At 46.8% G+C, this 25,618-nt stretch overlaps 1 protein-coding gene across 1 annotated transcript in view; it reads right to left on the reverse strand.

Moving 5' to 3' along the window:
- Positions 1-820: 820 nt before the first annotated feature.
- The window catches only part of nt5c2a (5'-nucleotidase, cytosolic IIa), a 35,570-nt gene continuing 10,772 nt past the window's right edge, over positions 821-25,618 (reverse strand). The window contains exons 3-18 of the mRNA XM_064316624.1: positions 22,249-22,322; positions 15,796-15,913; positions 15,052-15,147; positions 14,804-14,895; positions 13,417-13,474; positions 12,253-12,346; positions 11,873-11,926; positions 11,532-11,615; positions 11,205-11,246; positions 10,734-10,841; positions 9,365-9,431; positions 8,531-8,701; positions 7,377-7,428; positions 7,156-7,216; positions 6,295-6,471; positions 821-3,544 (exon numbers count right to left, since the gene is read on the reverse strand). Of these exons, the coding sequence (XP_064172694.1) occupies positions 3,320-3,544; positions 6,295-6,471; positions 7,156-7,216; positions 7,377-7,428; positions 8,531-8,701; positions 9,365-9,431; positions 10,734-10,841; positions 11,205-11,246; positions 11,532-11,615; positions 11,873-11,926; positions 12,253-12,346; positions 13,417-13,474; positions 14,804-14,895; positions 15,052-15,147; positions 15,796-15,913; positions 22,249-22,322 (1,573 nt within the window). The 3' untranslated portion in view covers positions 821-3,319. The remainder of the gene's footprint in view (positions 3,545-6,294; positions 6,472-7,155; positions 7,217-7,376; positions 7,429-8,530; positions 8,702-9,364; positions 9,432-10,733; positions 10,842-11,204; positions 11,247-11,531; positions 11,616-11,872; positions 11,927-12,252; positions 12,347-13,416; positions 13,475-14,803; positions 14,896-15,051; positions 15,148-15,795; positions 15,914-22,248; positions 22,323-25,618) is intronic.

The following is a 25,618-nucleotide window of genomic DNA, read 5'->3' on the forward strand; positions in this document are numbered from 1 at the left end:
GAGTACATACCTGCAGACTCCTACACCACCTGAAGTGGAGTATCCATGATCTACTCTGGAATTTACACCGTTCCCTCTCCAAAAACCTGCTTCTCAAACGCTGTGCCCATAAGTACTACCTGGCATATTCATCTTCATTTATTTCACTGCTGAACATTATCAGTAAAGGCATGCTCTACAGGTCCAATTAAGGCTTAACTGAACAGGAAATATAAATATGACCATTATTTACATGTTCCTCTTCCTTCTCAGTAAGGTAAAGACCAATCACAGTTGAACTGAAGACTGTCAGTACTGACCAATCATCAACTCAGGACAGTACCAGCTGGTACCTACAGTAGTACTGGAGCTCTGTTTTGGAACGTGAGGAGTGTTCCCTGTGGATGGCTGCACACGCTGAAAACACGCCACAGATCCTAATAACACACATCCTAAAAACACACATGCCAAAAACACACAGGCTAAAAACACGCCACACATCCTAAAAACACACATGCCAAAAACACACAGGCTAAAAACACGCCACACATCCTAAAAACACACAGGCTAAAAACACACATCCTAAAAACACACAGGCTAAAAACACACATCCTAAAAACACACATGCCAAAAACACACATCCTAAAAACACACATGCCAAAAACACACAGGCTAAAAACACACCACACATCCTAAAAACACGCAGGCTAAAAACACACATCCTAAAAACACACATGCCAAAAACACACATCCTAAAAACACACATGCCAAAAACACACAGGCTAAAAACACACCACACATCCTAAAAACACGCAGGCTAAAAACACACCAAAACACAGTGAAAAGGAAACCCATGAAGCTGTAACAGCTTTATTTTACATGAAAATTGAATTTTCGCAAATGTACATTTTCATAATTTTCATTCTTAACAAAAACCAACTTGCACTTTAAAAAAAGAAACCCAAAGCGCAAAGAGCATGCACAACAAATAAAGTATTAATGAACAATTAAAAAATAAAACCATTCTGGATGTTGGCACACCACTTTTTTTTTTTTTTTTTGCAAGAAAAAATAACAGCAGGTAATATGACTCTAAAGCGGCTTCAATTTTCTCAAAGTTGGGCTGATGTCAGGAATAGCCTTCATGCGCAAGGCTGACCCCACCTGTTTGTGGGAGAGAGAAAACGCCCGAATGCACGTTTAGCACTACCTTTGACTTAAAAATAACGAGGGTGAGGTTTGTACAGCACCCAACCCCACACAGGCAAATGCAGAGAAACACACTGGAGGAAAATGAGGTTGCGGTGTAAGGTGCCATTAAGAACAACGGTCACCGTATCTAGCTGACTCAAACGAGCCCGTTTCTCCTCATTTCTACGGTCCCTTCATGTGAAGTTAACAGATCCATTTGTCTGCATTTATGAAGTAACACAGTAACTGACGCCTTCAGGTGTGATAAACCTGAACAAGCCGCCTGCTCACAGACGAACCCCAGTCAGCGCCGTCCACAGCTTTGGGAGAGACACAGCCCTTCCCCACACACACCACGTCAACCTCCATTCACTCAGCGCGAATCACGAGCCACCAATCAGCCCACTAAGGCAATAGCTACAGCCTTACAGTCCTCTCTCATCCACCAGCAGGTAAGACTGGGTTCTGCATTCACACAGCCTTGCTGCACACTGCGTTTCCAATGCAGCACAGCTGCTGCAGCTGCACTTAAAGGTCAGCACTGACGTATCTAGCATGGCTGAAACAAACCGTTTCTACAAGGGATTGGTCAGTTCTCTTAATTCTGATTATTATTATAGTCTTCCCAAAATGCTTCTACAGTATATATAGATTTTTGAGAAACTTCTCTTTACACTGTGATATCAATGTAAAACAACAGAATGCTTGGTTTATCAGGACATTACGTATATTTGTGTTCGAATTGTATGTAGAATCCCATCTCAGTTGATCTTATCAACGGCGTCCGTGGTCTGACAGGAAGGAGCAGGAAGTCTGGTGCTGCACTGCGTCTGCACAGGCCTCGCTGCACTCAATAATACATGTGTAGGAGGAGACACAGAGACTGCAGGAGCAGCGAAAACTGGAGCATGATTCCCAGTTAGAGTCCCATCAGCACAGCACCATGAGACCCAACCAGCCTGCAGTCCAGACCTGAAGCACACGGCACGCGCGCGCGTGTGTGTGTGTGTGTGTGTGTATGAGAGAGAGAGTGTGTGTGTGTGTGTGAGAAAACGCAGCATAGCAGGGACGCACACAGCCTTCTCTTAAACTGTTCAAGCCACTGGAGTTTGGTCTTTAAATTTCCACAATTATGTGTGTGTGTGTGTGTGCGTGTGTGTGTATATACGCACAGTTACATGCAGAAGTACCGGGACAGTGACAATGTTTTGTTGTTTTGGCTCAGTATTTCAGCACACTGAATTTGAAACTGCCAGCTTTCACATGAGTGCTTTACATCCACATCTGGTGATCCCTGTAGGAATTACACCCCATTTTACATTTTAGTGCCCCTATTTTAGAGGAGTAAAGTAATCGGACAATTGGCTGCTCAGCTGTTTGTAGGCCAGCTGTGTGTCCTTGCATCATTAGTCCAAGCATAAGAAAGCTAACAAAAGGCCTAGAGATTCTGTCTCACGTGCGTTTCACTCGCTGAGCACAAGACTGAAGGGAAAACACCCCAGAAATACATGAACAGGAGATGGCTGCAGTACAGGCCTGGCAGAGCACCACCAGGGAAGATACCCAGCGTGTGCTGATGGCTATGGGTCACAGACTTCAGGCGGTCATCTGATGACTTTAAGATTATGTTGATTTGTCTAATTACTTTTGCTCCCCTAAAATAAATAAAACTATATAAAAAGGGATCTATTTCCTACATGGATCCTCCAATATGGATGTAAATGTAATTAAAGCCGACAGTCTGAACTTCAACCTCATATTCATTGTTTAATTTTAAATCCAAAGGCTGGAGCGCAGAACCAAAACAACCAAAATCGTATCACTGTCCCGATTCATTTCCCCCTAAGAACATCAGAAAACAAAGAACACGTCACTTACAAACAAAAAGTAAAATGAGAGTAGCAGGAGAGTCTGGGCCACCAGAGGTGGTTTATAATGCATGAACCGCAAGAACTCAGACACACAACGACAGTAAAATAAAAAAATATTTCCGTATAGAAAGTCTGTCCTTTATACACACTGTTGAATAATGCCTCACTCTCAATCGCTCACTCTGTACAGCTGATCCACCGGTAACAGATCCCTTCAGAAAACCGCAGAAGAAGAAGAAACAGCGACTGGCATTAGCGGGGGGGGTGGTGGGGGGGGTTCACTCCTCTTCCTCCTCGTCGTCGTCCTCGTCGTGGCAGTGCGTGATCTCCTGGGGGGTCTGGGGGAAGAGGTGGGGGGGCTTGATCTCGCTGATGGAGCGGGTCAGCTGGTGCCGCTTGAGCTCGAAGTCTCTGAAGTCCAGGGCGTGGCGGTTACGCGTCGCCATGGGCGACTCGGGCTCTATGTCCACGTGGGCGTGCTCCACGGTGGACTCGTGAGGCATCTGGAGCGAGAGAGAGAGAGAGACAGAGCGCCAGTGAGCCCGATAGCGTTAGCTGTGCTGGTGCTACAGAACAGGAGCAGTGCACTCTGAGCCCGATAGCGTTAGCTGTGCTGATGCTACAGAACAGGAGCAGTGCACTCTGAGCCCGATAGCGTTAGCTGTGCTGATGCTACAGAACAGGAGCAGTTCACTCTGAGCCCAATAGCGTTAGCTGTGCTGATGCTACAGAACAGGAGCAGTGCACTCTGAGCCCGATAGCGTTAGCTGTGCTGATGCTACAGAACAGGAGCAGTGCACTCTGAGCCCGATAGCGTTAGCTGTGCTGGTGCTACAGAACAGGAGCAGTGCACTCTGAGCCCAATAGCGTTAGCTGTGCTGGTGCTACAGAACAGGAGCAGTTCACTCTGAGCCCGATAGCGTTAGCTGTGCTGGTGCTACAGAACAGGAGCAGTGCACTCTGAGCCCGATAGCGTTAGCTGTGCTGGTGCTACAGAACAGGAGCAGTGCACTCTGAGCCCGATAGCGTTAGCTGTGCTGGTGCTACAGAACAGGAGCAGTGCACTCTGAGCCCGATAGCGTTAGCTGTGCTGGTGCTACAGAACAGGAGTAGTGCACTCTGAGCCCGATAGCGTTAGCTGTGCTGGTGCTACAGAACAGGAGCAGTGCACTCTGAGCCCGATAGCGTTAGCTGTGCTGGTGCTAAGAACAGGAGCAGTGCACTCTGAGCCCATAGCGTTAGCTGTGCTGGTGCACAGAACAGGAGCAGTTCACTCTGAGCCCGATAGCGTTAGCTGTGCTGGTGCTACAGAACAGGAGCAGTGCACTCTGAGCCCGATAGCGTTAGCTGTGCTGGTGCTACAGAACAGGAGCAGTTCACTCTGAGCCCGATAGCGTTAGCTGTGCTGGTGCTACAGAACAGGAGCAGTGCACTCTGAGCCCGATAGCGTTAGCTGTGCTGGTGCTACAGAACAGGAGTAGTTGCCTCTGAGCCCGATAGCGTTAGCTGTGCTGGTGCTACAGAACAGGAGCAGTGCACTCTGAGCCCGATAGCGTTAGCTGTGCTGGTGCTACAGAACAGGAGCAGTGCACTCTGAGCCCGATAGCGTTAGCTGTGCTGGTGCTACAGAACAGGAGCAGTTCACTCTGAGCCCGATAGCGTTAGCTGTGCTGGTGCTACAGAACAGGAGCAGTGCACTCTGAGCCCGATAGCGTTAGCTGTGCTGGTGCTACAGAACAGGAGCAGTTCTCTGTGCTCTGTTGTGTTGTCTCTACCCTAAGAATAATCCCTCCCTCTCCCATTGGTGAAACACCCCCTTTTTAGCTTTTAGCTTCTTATACCTTTTATGTCCATCCCATCTTCTGTTTTATATCCCCCATTCTGGAATTTTATTTTAAAATAATACTGTAAAAATTCCAATTGTTTCTATATGTAGTAACCTTTTTACAAAAGCATTACGGAACTCGAGGCCATGCTGTGGAATACAGTCACTGTTAAAGGGGTTGCCAGCATTCAGCTTTGCTCGTGCCTAACAGCACCCCTGCAGTCGTGACTGTATCTATGATACAGCACGATACCGCACAGCCTCTCCTACTGCGCTGCTTAACTGTGACTGTATCTATGATACAGCACGATACAGCACAGCCTCTCCTACTGCGCTGTATAACTGTGACTGCATCTATGATACCGCACAGCCTCTCCTGCTGCGCTGCTTAACTGTGACTGTATCTATGATACAGCACAGCCTCTCCTGCTGTGCTGCTTAACTGTGACTGTATCTATGATACAGCACGATACAGCACAGCCTCTCCTGCTGCGCTGCTTAACTGTGACTGTATCTATGATACCGCACAGCCTCTCCTGCTGTGCTGCTTAACTGTGACTGTATCTATGATACAGCACGATACAGCACAGCCTCTCCTGCTGCGCTGTGTAACTGTGACTGTATCTATGATACAGCACGATACCGCACAGCCTCTCCTGCTGTGCTGCGTAACTGTGACTGTATCTATGATACAGCACAGCCTCTCCTGCTGTGCTGCTTAACTGTGACTGTATCTATGATACAGCACAGCCTCTCCTGCTGCGCTGCTTAACTGTGACTGTATCTATGATACCGCACGATACCGCACAGCCTCTCCTGCTGTGCTGCGTAACTGTGACCCTGCATCACTAGCTTTTCAGCAGCACACACAAACAGTGGCGGATAACTGCGCGGCTCCGGACGGCCGTCTCCGTGGAAACGGGGCCCGCGCTCACCTGCAAGTGTGCGGCTCTGAACAGGTAGCTGAAGGGGTAGGGTTAGGGTTAGGGTCAGGGGGCAGGTACTCACCAGCACGTGCGCGGCGCGGAACAGGTAGCTGAAGGGGTAGGGTTAGGGTTAGGGGGCAGGTACTCACCAGCACGTGCGCTGCGCGGAACAGGTAGCTGAAGGGGTAGGGGTAGGGTTAGGGTCAGGGGGCAGGTACTCACCAGTATGTGGGCGGCTCTGAACAGGTAGCTGAAGGGGTAGGGTTAGGGTTAGGGGGCAGGTACTCACCAGTACGTGCGCTGCGCGGAACAGGTAGCTGAAGGGGTAGGGTTAGGGTTAGGGTTAGGGGGCAGGTACTCACCAGTACGTGCGCGGCGCGGAACAGGTAGCTGAAGGGGTAGGGTTAGGGTTAGGGTCAGGGGGCAGGTACTCACCAGTATGTGGGCGGCTCTGAACAGGTAGCTGAAGGGGTAGGGTTAGGGTTAGGGGGCAGGTACTCACCAGCACGTGCGCGGCGCGGAACAGGTAGCTGAAGGGGTAGTACAGCAGGTTGATGAAGGACGCGGCGTACAGGTCCGCGTAGCGCATCACCTGCGAGGCGAAGAGCGTCTGGCGCGAGCCGCTGCGGAACAGGCTTCCCATCATGCCGTAGCACATGTCCATGTCGTGCGTCACTTTCTGTGAGGGGCGGGGTTTCCGTTTTTATGAGCCGTTACATTACATCAACAAAATGTTCAAAACAAGCCACTAAAAGCCATACACACATTTGCACGTTTCATGTATTTTTCAGAAGGCAAAAATACTTCCATTTACTAATTCTATTTGGTTTCACTTGCTTAATTCTACTAGTTAAACAGTGGAGATGTAATTTCACCACTAAGATACCAATGGTTGTATCAGTCCATAGGCAATGTTAAGAAGAATTTTGAAAATTTATGAACATGGTGAATAAAAAGTTCCCCTTCAGGAAGACTTTTATTGTACTGTGGTAAATAAGAACAGGAAGTGGGAAAACAGCCCACTGCCACACTCCACAACGGCTGAACCAAGTGACCACTTCCTTTTAAGCCATCAGAGAATCTCTTACTTGTGTGTGTATGTGTTTGTGTGTGTGTGCATGCACGTGTGTGTGTGTGTGCACGTGTGTGTGCATGCGCATATGTGTGTGTGTGAGTGTGTGTGTGTGAGTGTCGTGTGTGTGTGCATGCGCATGTGTGTGTGCACGTGTGTGAGTGTGTGTGAGTGTGTGTGCACGTGTGTGTGTGTGTGTGCGTGTGCGTGTGTGTGTGTGTGAGTGTGTGTGTGTGTGTGTGTGTGTGTGGTGGTGTGTGGGTGCGTGGTGCTCTGTGTGTGTGTGTGCACCTTTATTCTCCGCTGTATGGAGCTGATGTCAGGCCTCTCATTACTACTGCTGTCCAGATGTCTGCAGAGAGAGAGAGAGAGAGAGAGAGAGAGAGCATTGTGATGCAAGAGAGAGCACAGGGAGATTAGGAGGAGAGAGGGACACACACACACACACACACACACACACACAGCACAGGGACATTAGGAGGGGAGAGGGCGCTATCGACAGCTGCACTCACTTGTAGAGCTCTGCTAGGAAGATGTCCAAACTCTGCAGCTCCTCAAACAGAGCTGTGAAACACAGAGGTCATGGGTGAGCCAGCAGTAATCATTTCCAGCTAAGCTTCATCTCTCAGTACTGAGTTTGCACAAGGCCCTTCCAGGAAACAGACAGACTTCCCTTTCAAAAGCAGGAACTTGGCATCAGACAGACACATTCCTGCTCACAAAGAGGATTAGAAATAGTTCAATTTTATAAATTTTAGTATTAAAGATGGTGAAGAGTCAACATGTTTCCACCCACATTATTATTAGATTTTATTGCACAATTTATATGAAGTGATGCACTCTGTCATCTATATAACATTGCATTTTAGGGGAAGGTGTAGGGGTAGAGTAGGTTTGTGGTAGGTGTAGTAGTAGAGTAGAGTTGGGGTGTAGTGGTAAAGTTCAGTGGTTGGTGTAGTGGTAGAGAAAGGTTCAGTGGTGGGTGTAGCGCAGGGGTACACAACAAGGGTCAATCCATTTCAGGATTTTGTGCGAACATTTGCCAACATTTATTTAATTAATCCAATCATATCTTGATCTGATGTGCATAAACACCAGCTACAGCCACAGACTGCAAGTGCATCCCAGAGATTTCACTGTGCTCAAGTACAGGAGTGAAACAGCATAGTTTATAGAGCTGTAAGAAATGGTAATCGGTTGGAACAAAAACCAGCACACAGATCGGCCCTCCAGGACCGGAGTTGTGCACCCCTGGTGTAGTGGTAGAGTATGGTTCAGCGGTTGGTGTAGTGGTAGAGTAGGGTTGGGGGTAGATATAGAGGTAGAGTAGAATTGGGGGTAGGTGTAGTGGTAGGGTAGGGTTCAGTAGTAGGTGTAGTGGTAGGCGTAGTGGTAGAGTAGGGTGTGGGTGTAGTAGTAGGTGTAGAGGTAGAGTAGGGTTGGGGGTAGGTGTAGTGGTAGAATAGAGTAGTAGTAGGTGTAGTGGTAGAGTAGGGATTGGGTGTCATATAGGGTGTAGTGGTAGAGTAGGGTTAAGTGGTAGGTGTAGTAGTAGAGTAGGGTTAAGTGGTAGGTGTAGTAGTAGAATAGTGGTAAGTGCAATAATAGGTGTAGTAGTAGAGTAGGGTTAAGTGGTAGGTGTAGTGGTAGAGTAAAGCAGGCTCACAGCTCTTGTCGGTCCACACGTGCAGCTCCTGGGCCAGCTCTGGGATCACCAGGAAGGTCCTCCAGCCCTGCCGCTTCTTGGACTTGAGGATGTCTCCAAAGATGTGGTCCCCGATGTACACAATGTCCTTCCCCTTGGCCCCCAGCAGGTCGCACACGATGTCTGAGGAACCTGCCATGGCACACACAGACACACAGACATGCAGCTCTGTTTAATGTCTCTCATGTTACTGAGATTCAGCTAATGTTCTTATTATTAATAATAATATGTATGTTTTTTGTGTTGTGTTAAGGCACAGTGCTCTCCAAAATGATTGGCTCCTTGATAGAGATAAGCAAAAAAATATATATATATTTCAAAACAAATATTTTTTATAAAATAAACATCACAGGTATAGATAATTATTCTCACCCGTTCTTTCAAGGATAAAATTATTGAATTGTCTTTATGAGATTGGTGACTATATTGGGGAGGGATATTTTAACATTTCTCCAAGCAACCTCCGTGAAGGTCCTTCAGACCCTTTGGCATGCACCTGTGGACTGCCCTCTTCAATCCAAACCACATTTTTTCAGGTGGGTCAAGTCTGGAGACTGATGTGACCATTGAAAATGGCAGTTTTTGCTTGAAACAACCGTGTAACCTCACGATCCACCACCATATTGGTATCCATTGGTATCCTTTCCAATCTAAGAGCCTTTCTTCTGCTGCTAATCCAATGGTGTTCCCGGTCACAAGGCTCAGTCTTACATGACCATAGCAACTGGTTTCAACTGAAGCTCAGAATCAGAACTGTGACCAGTACAATTAACTAAGTAGAGGAGGCACACTTACCTCCAGAGTAAACAATGCCATGCTGAAGGGGTCCTGTATAGGTCCCAATTTTCAGCCGTCCAGTCGCCTGAAACAGCACAGACTCAGCATTAGCTATGAGCTCTCTCTGCACAGACTTAGCATCAGCTATGAGCTCTCTCTGCACAGACTTAGCATCAGCTATGAGCTCTCTCTGCACAGACTTAGCATCAGCTATGAGCTCTCTCTGCACAGACTTAGCATCAGCTATGAGCTCTCTCTGCACAGACTTAGCATCAGCTATGAGCTTTCTCTACACAGACTTAGCATCAGCTATGAGCTCTCTCTGCACAGACTTAGCATCAGCTATGAGCTCTCTCTGCACAGACTTAGCATTAGCTATGAGCTCTCTCTGCACAGACTTAGCATTAGCTATGAGCTCTCTCTGCACAGACTTAGCATTAGCTATGAGCTCTCTCTGCACAGACTTAGCATTAGCTATGAGCTCTCTCTGCACAGACTTAGCATCAGCTATGAGCTCTCTCTGCACAGACTTAGCATTAGCTATGAGCTCTCTCTGCACAGACTTAGCATTAGCTATAGCATCCTCTCTCTGCACAGACTTAGCATTAGCTATGAGCTCTCTCTGCACAGACTTAGCATTAGCTATGAGCTCTCTCTGCACAGACTTAGCATTAGCTATGAGCTCTCTCTGCACAGACTTAGTATTAGCTATGAGCTCTCTCTGCACAGACTTAGCATCAGCTATGAGCTCTCTCCGCAAATACTTAGCATTAGCTATGAGCACTCTCATCACAGACTCAGCATTAGCTATGAGCTCTCTCTGCACAGACTTAGCATCAGCTATGAGCTCTCTCATCACAGACTCAGCATTAGCTATGAGCTCTCTGCAGAGACTTAGCATTAGCTATGAGCTCTCTCCGCACATACTTAGCATTAGCTATGAGCTCTCTCATCACAGACTCAGCATTAGCTATGAGCTCTCTCTGCAGAGACTTAGCATCAGCTATGAGCTCTCTCTGCACAGACTTAGCATTAGCTATGAGCTCTCTCTGCAGAGACTTAGCATCAGCTATGAGCTCTCTCCGCACATACTTAGCATTAGCTATGAGCTCTCTCATCACAGACTCAGCATTAGCTATGAGCTCTCTGCAGAGACTTAGCATTAGCTATGAGCTCTCTGCATGGACAGTGCTTTAGCTATGAGCTCTCTGTATAGACAGTGCTTTAGCTATGAGCTCTTTACATAGACAGTGCTTTAGCTATGAGCTCTCTGTATAGACAGTGCTTTAGCTATGAGCTCTTTACATAGACAGTGCTTTAGCTATGAGCTCTCTCTGTATAGGCAGTGCTTTAGCCTGTGTCACAGCTGTATTTAAGTTGTACTCACTGTGTCCACCTGTCTCAGCACTGTACCCTCTCCAAAAAACAGGGGCTTCCGCGCGTCCACCAAGATCAGGTCAAAATAGGACTGCCACGGTCGGTGAGTAGTACCCATCTGCAGGAACACACAAGATCCAGTGAGCTGTGATCAATACACACACAACAGCACAGCAACACACTGGCTAAACCTGAGGGTTCATTACACACACAACAGCACAGCAACACACTGGCTAAACCTGAGGGTTCATTACACACACAGTAACACAGCAACACACTGGCTAACGTTCATTATACACACAATAACACACAGTAACTCACTGGCTAAACGTGTAGTCCTAGCCCATTTGCAACATAAAATATTACACAGCGGTGTATTTGCTACACATGCTTTTCTGATTAGTAATAAATTCTGCTACAAAAGTTCTAAGACAAGGCAACCCTAACTGAAGGTAGACGATCTATAAGAAAGCTCACTTGCCTTTGGACCATGGGGGAAGTCAAACAGGTACGTCATAATTTTCTAGAAGGAAAATTAGACTTGATTAAACATGGTAAATTATATCTCCATAATCAAGAGCAAATTAAGGGTACATTACCATCCAACACATTGTGGTTCACAATGTAATATCATGCCCAATATCAATGCAGTGAAGACTTAATTGTTCAGGCTTGATTCTGATCCAAAGTAATATAGAATTCTATTACATAATGAAATTCTAATAAGTTACGGTGTAAAAGATACTACACACAAAAATATGGCAGGTGCCAGGAAAGCAAGCTGTTAGGAACCGGCAGGGAGACTCACATCAGTGTACTTGTAGTCGCTGTTGGTGGCCAGGAACACCTTGGCTACTTCATGCATCCGGCTCAGCAGGAGAGGCAGTTTCGCCTTTACAGACGGAAAAAAAGAAACGTCAAGCTCACGAACGTGTGCTGCTGAATAAGACTGGAGGGATTTCAAACAGGGTTTGGGTATTTTAAAAGAAGACTGTGCATTAAGGCTAGCTCTGTTTTTACATTGCTTCGTAGCAGTAAGTCAGCTAATGTCATTGTTCCTGAATGAAAGTCAATATTAAAAATAGGATGTAAAATAGAACAGAGAATTGGCATGTCTCCCAGCCCCAGATAGCACTCACGATTACTTACATCTTTCACCACATACTTCTCCAGGTTTTCAACCGTTTTTTCTTTTAAAGAGCCCTAAGAAGAGTAATAAAGACAGAAAGCTTAGAGGCAGAAGTTGAAGTGTGGATTTCTGGACATGGTTTTGTCCTGTTTTTACTCAATAACTGCATGTGCACAAAATGTCCACAGTAAACAGAATATCATCAAGGTTGGGGTTGATTCCATTACTACTGAGCCAAATCAGGAAATTAACTAAAGCTGAATCCATGAGCTTAAAAAAGTCATAATGTTCTATGGGAATTTTTCAACCGACTAAATTTAAACTGGAAGAGAGCCCAACCCTGCTGAATATTTTTGGTCAGTGCGACAGAGAATGTAGATATCTGTGGGACAAGGGCTACCTTGAAGTGGACCCAGTCGACGGCGTCTCGGACGTCCTGGAACATGCTCTTGAAGGACATGAACAGGTCTCCATCCTTAAAGCCCGACTCACAGCTGAGGAGGTAAAGCAGGCTCAGATTACTGATCAGCACAGCACCCTAATACACAAATACCCCTACTACAGCACCCAAATACCCAAACTACAGCACCCAAACACCCATACTACAGCACCCAAATACCCAAACACCCATGCTACAGCACCCAAATACCCAAATACCCCTACCACAGTACCCAAACACCCCTATTATAGTGCCCAAATACCTGTACCACAGTACCCAAATACTCATACTACACCACTTAAATACCCAAATACCCCTACCACAGTACCCAAATACCCATACTACACCACTTAAATACCCAAATACCCCTACCACAGTACCCAAATACCCATACTACACCACTTAAATACCCAAATACCCATACCACAGTACCCAAATACCCAAACATCCATACTACACCAGCCAAACACACCTATTATAGTGCCCAAATACCCGTACCACAACACCCAAACACCCATACTACAGCACCCAAATACCAAAATACCCTTACCACAGTACCGAAATACCACGGTACCCAAATACCCCAATTACCCAAATTACACCACCCAAAAATAACCATACTACACCACCCAAATACCACTACCACAGTACACAAACACCCCTACCACAGCACCCAAACACCCCTACCACATCACCCAAACACCCCTACTATAGTACCCAAACACCCCTACCACAGCACCCAAACACCCAAATCACGGCACCCAAATACCCCTACCACAGCACCCAAACACCCAAACACCCCTACCACAGCACCCAAACACCCCAACCACAGCACCCAAACACCCCTACTATAGTACCCAAACACCCCTACCACAGCACCCAAACACCCCTATCACGGCACCCAAATACTCCACCACAGTACCCAAACACCCTTATCACAGTACCCAAATACGCATAACCCAGTCTATCACAACCACTTCACACATAACACTTCCCTCTTCCGAGCTAAGCAAACTAACTCAGGTTACACGTTAAAAAAAAATAGAAATAACTCATCAGACAGAAATGCTTGTAAAAATGTGCCAAAGTTCACTTGCTTTACTGTTGAATAACTTGTGTCTTTACCTGGAGTACCTGGAACAGTTGGTGAAGAAGTCAACCAGGCATGCAAACAGGTAGGTTTCTGCAGGAAAGAAACATTCAGTACATCATCAGAGGCAAAGCCAAACAACTCGGACTTCGGACACTTAGTGTCTCGGTGCAAATTATAACTGCCTTAACTTATTACTAACTATTATCAATTCAAACAATTACCAGTGACTATATGACGCATTATAGTATTAATAATACCTGAAACTAAAGCAAAAGACCCCCTTTGTTTGGCAGGTTCTGTGGTACACATCTCTTTGACGGCTTTACTTATCCCTAACTCCAGTAACGTGTTCACTGCCCATGTCAGATGCACCTTCTGTAACAGGTTACAAGCCTCTGCTGAAGCTGTGCTATGCAAACTGTACATGGCGTAACCGTTATTGTGAGCTGGAATTCAAAATCAGTTTTATTAGATTTATGCACCTCATGAGGAAAGTGTTAAAGCTGACATACAGCACACGCTCACTCTGCTAAGCCGTCGTACCGCTCAAGAGGAGAAAAAGATAAAAAGGGAGGAGAAGAAAGTGTGCAGAGAACCAATAAGGCTGCGGTCATCTGGGTTCACTCAGAACACACAGCACCGGCTCATTCTGGCTCAGCTGAGGAGACAGCCAGCATGTTTACCAGGAAGGTTGAAGAGCGTGTTCAGGATGTAGAAACGCTCCGTCTCATTTACCAGGAAGGTTGAAGAGCGTGTTCAGGATGTAGAAACGCTCCGTCTCATTTACCAGGAAGGTTGAAGAGCGTGTTCAGGATGTAGAAACGCTCCGTGTCTCATTTACCAGGAAGGTTGAAGAGCGTGTTCAGGATGTAGAAACGCTCCGTGTCTCATTTACCAGGAAGGTTGAAGAGCGTGTTCAGGATGTAGAAACGCTCCGTCTCATTTACCAGGAAGGTTGAAGAGCGTGTTCAGGATGTAGAAACGCTCCGTGTCTCATTTACCAGGAAGGTTGAAGAGCGTGTTCAGGATGTAGAAACGCTCCGTGTCTCATTTACCAGGAAGGTTGAAGAGCGTGTTCAGGATGTAGAAACGCTCCGTCTCATTTACCAGGAAGGTTGAAGAGCGTGTTCAGGATGTAGAAACGCTCCGTCTCATTTACCAGGAAGGTTGAAGAGCGTGTTCAGGATGTAGAAACGCTCCGTCTCATTTACCAGGAAGGTTGAAGAGCGTGTTCAGGATGTACTGTAAGCCGCTCCGCTCATTTGAGGAAGATTAAAAGGGAGGATGAGAAAGGCGCATCAGCTCGGTCATTCTGGGTTCCTGAAACAGACCGGCTCATTCGGTAGTGAGAGACGCCGCATGTTTACCAGGAAGGTTGAAGAGCGTGTTCAGGATGTAGAAACGCTCCGTCTCATTTACCAGGAAGGTTGAAGAGCGTGTTCAGGATGTAGAAACGCTCTGTGTCCCCCCGCTGGATGAACTTGTTGGGATACAGCTCCCGAGTTTCAGGCCTGGGGGGCACAAACACACACACACATCGGCGGTAAGATTAACCAGAGACAGGTGAATGCAAGTGACGTACTGAATTATAAATGCTGTACAGTTTTTATTTATTTATTTTTTCATGAATTATTTGTGAATGACACTGCTGAACAAGCTGCTCTTACCCACGCATGAAATTAAACCCATGAGCACAAACCAGGATGTTCCCATAGGCGTCCACCTTCAACAGGTTGCCGTACGTCGTGTCAAACACAAGGCCCCTGGTGTGGACAAGAGTAGTGTTCATTTCTTTCATTTCAGAAGGTTTTTAACAATAATATTAGTAACATTTTTGTTGCAACAGACAGTGTTAAGCAGCAGGGATAAGACCAACAATGAATTTCTGTCCCCTGTAGGGGATTTGAGTCTCTGGTCTCAATCTCAAGAACCATATATTCCACTACGCTGAAACCTCACTTTAACATGTTTGTAAAACAAGACACTAGTATTAAGTGTAAAAAAAAATATAATACTTAAAATCTTTTTTTTCTGGGCTCAGGACCACAGTAGACCAGAAATTGGATGGTGATGTCAACAACTTTGCACAGAAACTGGAGAGGAGCTCTCCACCGATCACCGAGCATGTTGGTGAAGACACATAGATCAAAACCAGTGGCAATTTTCAGGTACCTTCAGCCTAAGCTCACTGTATCCCTGAAGGCCTCCTGGAAGTACAGTAAAACAAATTACACACCAATCATCATTGGGGTTGTTGTAACTAAAGTAGTCCATGATTGGTGGAGATTCTCTCTAGTTTCAATATGAGAAATCAGGACACCATCAGTTTTATTGTCTTGTAAACCATCAGGCGGTGATGAGGTCTGGCTGACTGTCAGCTGACCCCAGTCCTTGCTGTGACTGGTCCTGACCTGGTGGGGAAGGACGGGTCATAGACGAAGTTGAGAAGCTCCTGGGGGTAGCCGATGGAAACGAGCCTCTCCACCGTCAGGTCAAACCCCAGGGACTCGTACTCTGGGGATTTGTACACTGAAACACAACATGGACAAAACATCAGCACAGAGCAGGATTTACCAACACCTAAACTTCATGAACTATCTCGCCGTGTACTGCAGTAGCTGTATGTATGATTAGAAAATGTGACTTGATTTTTTTTTTTTTTAGCATCTCAAAATTAACCTCAGAAAATGGACTTATTTGGATGCATCAACCATCTGCTCAGTCAACAGGCCGACAGGTTCCTGAGTCCAACCAGTTTTCCTGGATTTTATGGTATTGTGCAAAAGTCTTACGCACATGTAAAAAAAAAAAAAGCTATAAAATAAAAGTTTCTTTCAAAAATAATGAAATGAAACGTTTCTACATATCAAAAATTTTACTATAAAGAGCAGTAAACAGTTAAAAACTTAAACAAATCAAAACTTGGTGTGAACAAAACCGCATCAATTCTCTCAGGTACACTGTCCAGCAGTTTTACAAGAAAACTGGCTGGTAGGTTGTTCCAAGCATATTGGAGAACTTGCTACAGTTCTTCTGCAGAATTTGGCCATCTTGCTTGCTTCTGTCTCTCCAGGTAATCCCAGGTAGCCTTGATGATTTCGAGATCAGGGCTCTGTGGAAGCCATACCATCTGTTCCAGGACTCCTTGCTCTACTCACTGAAGATAGTTCTTTTTGACCTTGGCCATGTGTTTGGGGTCATTGCCCTGCTGCAGAATGAAGTTGGGACCAATCAGATGCCTCCCTGATGATGCTGCATGACGGATATGAGACCGCTTGTACTTCTCAGCTTTGAGGATTCCATTAATTCTGACCAGATCTCTGACTTCATTAGCAAAAATGCAGCCCCAACCCTGGAGGGGGGCCTCCACCGTGCTTCACCGCTGGCTGCAGATACTCATCCATGTAGCGCTCTCTAGCACCCCAGTCCTTGAGTTTCTGTGCATAGGTAAGTCTCTTGGCTTTGTTTCCACTTCAGAGGAATGGCTTCTTACCAATCTTCCATGAAGACCACTTCTGACAAGACTTCTCCGGACTGTAGAGGGATGTACTTGTGTTCCAGTGGTTTCTGTGAGTTCAGAGCTGACGGTACCGCTAGACTTCTGATTTAAGAGGGACGCCAGTTTGACTGATCCCTCGTCTCCTGCACTCAGTTCCTGTGGTGACCCCCACATTTCTGGTCCCCAACCTTGCCCGTGTTCTTCTTGTGCTTCTTCAGAAAACCCTGGAAGGCACATTTTGAAACTCCCGCCTACGGTACAATTTCTGTTTGGGAGAGACCTTGCTGATGCTGGATGACCTCCTTGTGTCTTGTTGCTATGCTCACTCTTGCCATGGTGTAAGAATTTATGATTTGAAGGTTAAACATCTACCACACCCTCATCTTTTAGTTTGGTTGTCCTTCGCCCAGTTTGATTCCTTCTACACCTGTTTTTGTTTCAGTTAATCAGTTCAATCCACTCATTGTATCACTGATGACTAGCACCTGTTTGTCATCTTTTTTTAATCATGCACGGGGCTATATACCTACATAACATAACATAATGATGAGAACAGGCCATTCAGCTCAACAATGCTCGCCATTTCCCCATCTAAAATGTACAGCGCTGTGATTACCTACAGGCTAGATCATACCTAACACTGTTTCAAGCCTGACCTTGAAAACCCTCTACTACATGACCTAGCAGGCTCTTCCACACATTGACTACTCTCTACAAAGTAATCAAGTTTTTATGTGAAAAAGTAGTCTATTACGCAAAATGTTTATAACACAATATGTTTTACAAATATTTGACATTTTTTGGAAAATTGATTTTAATGAAATTTATATTAAAAATCTAGGATGCCTAAGACTTATGCACAGTACTGTATTTTGCTCATAGAAGCCCCTGAAAAACTGCTGAAACCCGGTTTGTGCAGAAACACTGGGCACAGAGGACTCTTACTACTAATGCTGAAAGTGACCTGGGAATCAGAACAGCCTGTCAGCTGGTCTGTGTGCGAGCTCCTGTTTATACCAACACAGATAAACATCACCTCACCTGTATGGTCCAAAACACACAAACAAAGACTACGTCAGGGGATGAATACTATGAGACAGCACGATAAAACACACAGAGGCAAACCTCGTAGAGACTGAGAGACTGGCAGATCGCATTTGTATTCATCTTTTATTCCAAGATTGCTTGGAATGTTTACAATTCAGCACATTTCTGTATCTTTCCTTTCAGGAAAGCAGCCTTGATATTTCAATATGTAGGCTACATCCTGTTTTTCATAAAATGTTCTTTCCAACTTCAAGCCCCAGATAAGCAGAAGCACCTTATTGTTTAAAAAGCAGGAGAACTCTGTATAGAGAGAGCTGAGATCACGGATCACCCAGCGTGAATATGAACACCCTCAGATTAAACCTGACAGTCTGCACTTCAACCTTTTCACTGTTTCATTTCAAACCAAACTTGCTGGAGCACAGAGCAAAAGCAACAAATACTGCATCACCGTCCAAATACTTATGGGCTGGACTGTATGTATATATACAAACACACTGCTCTGCAGGCCCTGGGGGAATTATAGCCAAGCGGTGAGAAGGTCAGAAAAACATCAGGGAGCCGCCGCATGTTAGAAGAGTGAGCACAGCTTTTAGCCCATGAAATATGAGTGTGTCATTAGGGGGGAGGAGTAGCCCTAAAAATGCCCACACAGTACTTCCCTGAAGAAGGAAGTGCCTTTTGCTAGCGCCTAGCGAGTTTTATCCAGAGATAGTCACTCCCTATGGGACTGTGTACTAAAGCTTGACTTGTATTTTACAAAATATCAGTTTTTCACTCAACCTGAATTCTTCTCGGTTTTTTGTTTTCAATTTCTCTTATGCATACATATCACTACTGCAAAAGGACACCTACAGGACAGATATTTTGTTTTTTGCTAAATCAATTCAATCCATGATTTATATTAACATGTTGGATGATGTTCTTCAGTGAACGCTGAAAAATACCTTTAAAGCTGCACTAGTTCACACATTTTTCTGATACGTAATGTAAGTGTCATATTACAGTACAGTTCTGAGCAGCCAATCAGATAGGAGTGAGTGTATGCTTCACTCTGCTCTGCCTCTGACTGACCGTGGGGAACTCTAGATGAGACGGATAAGGTTTCGGAAGGGGCTCCCCGTCTCGTTTGTCACTCACTAAATTCATCTTTTGAGAACGAGCTTGTGTTGTCACTTCCAGAGATAAGACAGTGTTGATCTTAGCAGTGAGGTTTGCCAGACTCCAAAACTGATCCTAATTAGACACCTAATTTTAATAAAATATGCTCTTCAGTCCAAACTAATATTAGAAACAGCTCTTTAAAGATGATAGACACAAGCTCTCTCTGTTCTGGAGGTCATGATCCAAAGAAGAAAATTAGGATGTTTTTTTTTTTTTTTGCTTAATTATTCAATTTCCAATATTTGATAAAGAACAGGTGACTGAACTTCAAATAATAACCACTTCAAAACAAACTCCACATTCCAGGAACACTGCACAAACCACCGCTGCCCATACGGCAACCTGGCTTTCTCCTGTAATAAGCAGACCCACCAAAGCAGCAGTGCAGTGTAGCATGATGGGAAGGGACGTGGGCTGACTCTGGAGCTGCAGGATTGATTCTGCTGTTGCATCCTGGAGCAAGGTACCTAACCCCAACTGTGTCTGTGAGTGGACTGTCAGTACAAGGATGAGACCTGCGCGTGTTGCTCTGCATAACAGCGTCTGTTAAAGGTCTAATGTGTAAACTGTAAATGCTAAATCTTGGCTGTCGACTTCGTTGCTCTGATGCTCCACGGGCCGGACGCTTTTGTACACAAACTCTGAAAGCCCCAGCAGGAGCGGGACGGCCATTCTGATATAGCCGTGTCATCACCAAACCACCAGGCAAGCAGAGCCCTGTCATCACCAAACCACCAGGCAAGCAGAGCCCTATCCTCACCAAACCACCAGGCAAGCAGAGCCCTATCCTCACCAAACCACCAGGCAAGCAGAGCCCTATCCTCACCAAACCACCAGGCAAGCAGAGCCCTGTCATCACCAAACCACCAGGCAACTAGAGCCCTGTCATCACCAAACCACCAGGCAAGCAGAGTGTGTGCGTGTGTGTGTGTGCGAGTGTGTGTGAGCGTGCGTGCGGTTATATTTTAGGAGGCTGACGCCTTAGCACGTGTGTGTGAGAGGCTATATTTTACCAGGCTGAGGTTTTAGCGTGTGTGTGTGTGTGTGTGTGTGTGTGAGGGGCTATATTTTACCAGGCTGAGGGCTTGGCGCGTGTGTGTGTGCGAGTGCGTGTGTGAGAGGCTATACATTACCAGGCTGACAGCTTAGCATGTGTGTGTGTGTGTGTGCGAGGCTATATTTTACCAGGCGGATATCCATCATAAGTAACAGACAGCCGTCAGTGCTTGGAGTCAGCTGAGAAGCCTGACCTCCGACAGCCTCTGGAATGTTCTCCCCGCAGACCCCCTTAGTGTAAATCTCTCTATGAATCCAGAAGGCACATCGCCTATCCACCGTCATTCATAAACGAGAAACGCAACAAAAGCTTTTATACAGTCTGCACAAACACGTCTCAGACTCAAGCTTTTTGGCTGGTTTTGTATGACTCTCGTCTGTTTCAGGGCCGAGAAGGGGAAATAAGCATCCACACAGCGTGCATATCGCTCCCTAAAGCGCCGATGACTCATCACGACCCGGTCCGCGTTGTGACCGGCGCGGGGTCTTCCTCAGGGTCTTCCTCAGGGCCGTGCTGCAGTAGCTGCTGGGCGGGCGGCAGCTTGTGTGCGGCTCTGTTTGAGGCCGGACCGCGTGAGGACACGTTCAGGCCTGGCGGCCGCAGCTGCCCGCCGGGCCTTCCTGGAAAGCGCCGGTGGATCAGCCGCCTGCACACTGCACCGTAGCACGGCCGTCAGCCGCCACCGCCGTCCCCGCCGCCGCGATCAAAAAACCTGAAGGCCCATCGGGGGAGAGACGCAACCCCCCCCCCCCCTTAAAGCCAGCGGGGAGAGAGGAAGCGTCCGTCTGCGGTCGTTACGGATCGCCATGGACACGGCGGGGGGCGGGGACAGCATAACGCCTCGCGGTTTTCGCGGGAGCACCAGCTCTGCCGCGGCGTGACATTACAGCCCCTTCCCGTAAACACCATCTCTCCCTCGCGGGCAGGTCCCGCTAACGGCCAGACCCCCAGCGCTGAGGGGCCGCGGGGCCTGGCTCCGCCCCGGCCCGGGTTCAGGAGGGCGCCACTGATCCCTCCTGCCAGTGGGGGGGGGGGGGGTGGGTTCATTCCGCCCCCGCCAGGCTTACAGCTGACCCGCCCGTCAAAGCAGGGCTATTTCAGGAGCGCTAGCACGGCAGCTAGCGGCTGAGCGCGCTCCTTTACGAGACCCCGTGCCCCCGGAGAAATGTCCGCGGGGGAGACCGGCCCCGGCCCCACCCCCGCCGACCGGCCCAGAGCCTGCCCCCGCCCCCACGCCCCCACCGCCTGCGCTCACATTACAACCTCCGCCTTCGAAACCCGACTCCACCGGGTCAATTATCAGCGCGCTGCGGGCCTTGTAAACACCTTCTGGGCCTGTCACCTCGTCATACCTGATGAAGTAGCTTCCCCCCCCCCCACAATGGGACACTTTTACCCCAGGAAAACAAGCCAGCATACAAACAGAGCAGTCTGATGGACAGTATAGCCATTCAGTAGAGCGGTTTCCCGCTGTATTCAAACCCTGTTCTATGACTCCCTGAACGCAGAGACCATGCCTAGAATGTAAAGCCACCGGGGACACTTTACTATTCTAAACACCGAAGAGAAACCCATGGCACTGAATGAATTAAGGGGGCGACATAGCTCAGGAGGTAAGACCGATTGTCTGGCAGTCGGAGGGTTGCCGGTTCAAACCCCGCCCTGGGCGTGTCGAAGTGTCCTTGAGCAAGACACCTAACCCCTAACTGCTCTGGCGAATGAGAGGCATCAATTGTAAAGCGCTTTGGATAAAAGCGCTATATAACTGCAGTCCATTTACCATTTACCAATGTGAGAACGTGCTCCGCCCTCTCTTAACTCCACCCTATATTCACTCCGCCCTCTATTCACTCCGCCCTCTATCCACTCCGCCCTCTCTTAACTCCGCCCTCTCTTAACTCCGCCCTCTATTCATGAGACACAGGATTTGGCTTTACAACACGAGCGCGCTGCGTTCGGAACCCTCGGGCACTCCGCCGAGTTCTCACTAGCAGCAGCGCAGAGTGATTTACGCGCTGCGTGTCGGACCGAGGAACACCCGGGTTCGCGCCGCTCATGCTCAGGCCTGGCGCTCCCCTGACGCGTCCACGCACTTACCTGCTAAAGTGTAATCCATATCAAAGCCAAAGCACTTAATCTTCTCCATCGCCAAGCTTCTGTTTACAAACACTCTGAGAAGGAGACAGAGAACGCGGTCAGTCCACTAGGCTAAGGAGCGGAGGCCCTCGCCGCCGACGCCCTGCAGAGGAAACACGGTGAGAACAAGGGGGGGCGCACACAGTACACAGAACTCCACACAGCCGTGGGACTCACTGCACTTACGACAGCATCGGAGACAGCATCGGAGACAGCACGCTACGGCACGAACAGTTCGTGTGAATGAACGCCGCCTGCGCAGCACATTAGCTCTTCGGTTCACAGAAACAAAGCGGCCAAATTACACAATTACTCGAGTGAAAAATATTAAATGTGTTTAAGCATTTAAACAAATGAAAACCTAGCCTTTAACACAATTAATTTAGCCTCTTTTTATTCATAACTGGCCTTGCAAGTTTAGTTTCAGTTGTGATGAATGACAAGAAACCTGCAGTTACCAAGGAAACATGGTCATTTGAACATAAATATACAACAATCAAAGCACCTGCATGCAGAGAAATGTGTATTCGTTACACAACCCATCACACACATCTGAACCTGAAACTTCAGAAGCCCTCCCCGCTCCTCTGTGACACAGCTAAAGCCCTCGCACACCGTCTCAGTTACGATGCCGAATCTGCCGACAAGGTCTAACGCTCCTCATACGGAGCAAAAATATTCCCACAATTTCTTCTCTGGTCACAACAAGAAGTCACCATTTTGTATTCTTTGCAATAAAAGTGCCCTTCAATGATGAGTGGGTATGAGGATTTCTAAATGAAAGGCCTGCAGTGGAGCGACTTCACTTCATTGTTTTTATTAGCATGGCGCTGATCAGTGTAGGCTTCCCCTTCAAGCTGCAAGGCGTGTTTCCTGTTGCATCAGGGAGACCTCAGCCTTCCTTTTCTCCCCCTCAGTGTTACCACATACAGTTCTGCGAGGTCATCACTCCCAACAGCCAGCTCCTCAGCCCAATATGGTTACACACATGCATTAATGAACAGACCTTTTATGAACCCTACAACACTCACAATATCAGTTTCCTGAAATCTTCTGGACTTGTGGGGACCTGATTTTTAAACCTTACAGGTCTTGTGGGGACCTGATGTTTAAACCTTACAGGTCTTGTGGGGACCTGATGTTTAAACCTTACAGGACTTTTGGGGACCTGATGTTTAAACCTTATTTATTCACACTGAGCAAAAACAAATCCATTTCATATAACCCATTACTGGTGCTCTTAAAATAAAACTAAGCTGCGCTTTGAAACAAAGTAACCAATATAAGTATGGAAAAACATATTCTCTACACTTAAAAGAACTAACGCTGAAATGATAGTTCTCTCTCTCACTACCCCATGCATGTACTTTGCCAAACTGGTACCACTACAGCACGATTGCCTGTTACAGATTCCCCACATAAAGAATGTAACTCTACAAAACAGTAGATGTCAAACCTTTCCAATAATTCAAATAAAGCTAAAATTGTTGCAGTAAAACACCTTTACCACAAATTAATAAGATGCATTTAACTTCCCACTGAAATCCACGAGTATGACAAACTGTTTTACAGTCATTTAACACCGCAAAACGCTCGGACTTGAAGTTTACTTTCAGATGTGCCAAAGAGCAGTTGTTCTTTGATGGTACTGAGACGTTGCAAGCTTGTTACACTGAAGGAAATGAGTTAGCATGAGCGGAGGTTGAGGGTTGAGGTAAAAGAGAATGAGGGGGGGGAAGAAAAAAAAAAGAGAATGGTGAAGAAGTCCAGCTAGCCCCCAGAGGGACTAGCGCTCGGCTCTACTCAAACCCACACCGCATGGCATTGTTAAACACTGATATCCCATGATGTCTCAATGGATACACATCACGTACAAAAAGCCACTCAAAGTCAGTGCCGCGGGTCAGCGGCGAAAGGTCGTGTACAGTACCTCATGGCTGGATGACAGTGGACCAGATCCCGTGGAAAGCTTTGTGATAAAGGAACACACGCGTGATGCATCACCGCCGACTGCGCGTAAAGCTGCCTGCACCTCTGCAACAGTGCGCTCTGCTACCCGGGGGGGGGGGACGCCGCGCCCCCCCGGCAGGGCCCGGAACAAAGGTTCCGCCCTGGCTTTCTTGTCGCCTCGTTTCTGACTCGTCCCCTGAACAATCACGCACGTTCCGTTCCGTTCTCTCTTGTTGTCTGTGACTGGAGTGCTTCTGTTTGTCACGCTAGCAAAGGCATACAGGGACACTGAAAAGACATCTAGAATGTTCAATAGCAGAGACGTGCGGTGGGGGAAGCTATTCACCGTTACACCGTAGTGCACCAATGGCCTTTTCTGAGGCACTGTACACTACTGTGTTCCACAGAAGGGGTGGGGCTCACCATTCATTATTGAGAAAGGACTACTTCTCAGATTAAAGGGCTAAGGAAACCCCACTCACACACCAGCACTGAATTACTGAAAAGACCGTCTCTTCCTGTATGTCCGAAAAGTGCAGATGGGGGAAACTAGACAGCTGTGGCAATTCAAAGAGCATGCAGAGGCGTGACAAGATATCACATGATAAAGAACATGTTATGTCTAAGTTTACATTTAGTCTGACACCTGAAAGTTCGGCTGAGTTTTCTGCTGACATCACAGGCACTCACAGTTGTGTTTCTGTTACACGTTCATTTGAATCTAATCTTGATTTAGTTTGCATGTGTATGTGTGAGCTCTGTTTCTACTGCACCTGCTCTATGCTGTCAGGCGTAGCCATGGTAGCAGCTGTTGTCCTTGTTTCATTCATTTCTCAAAAAGTAGAATTTATTTATTATTATTATAGAATTAATATATTTATGATGGAAATGTTCATAACTGATGCAAAAATGACACTGTGTGCCAGAAAAACAGAACTCATTATGATTCAACCCGAGTGTGGGGTTCTATGCCCTTAAGCATGAATAGTGAATTACAGACACATTTCTGAGTAACAAATAGACTTCCTGATTTTGAATCAAGGACATTTTAATTACTAATTCATGGGTGATGAGCCACATCAGCCAGCAAATAAACGCTTCCTGAGTTGTTTCGGCCAGCGTATAAGATAGAGATAAAACTCCCTGAGCTGCTCTGGTGATTAGTGTCCATTAATGACTGCAGTTAGGTACCTCATTGATGACCGCAGATAACTCATTAATGACCGCTCTGTGTTGTCTGTGTTGTCCTTGTAAAGGACTCTTTCTTACACTGAAGATGGCGATAACTTACCTTGAAGGTGAGTCTAAATACATTTAAAATCTTTTACGACTAGGGTCATGTCTTATTCGATCAGAAATCACTGTACTTTACAGCATATTT

The sequence above is a fragment of the Anguilla rostrata genome, chromosome 18 (assembly GCF_018555375.3).
Source record: "Anguilla rostrata isolate EN2019 chromosome 18, ASM1855537v3, whole genome shotgun sequence".
Classification (NCBI taxonomy): Eukaryota; Metazoa; Chordata; class Actinopteri; order Anguilliformes; family Anguillidae; genus Anguilla; species Anguilla rostrata.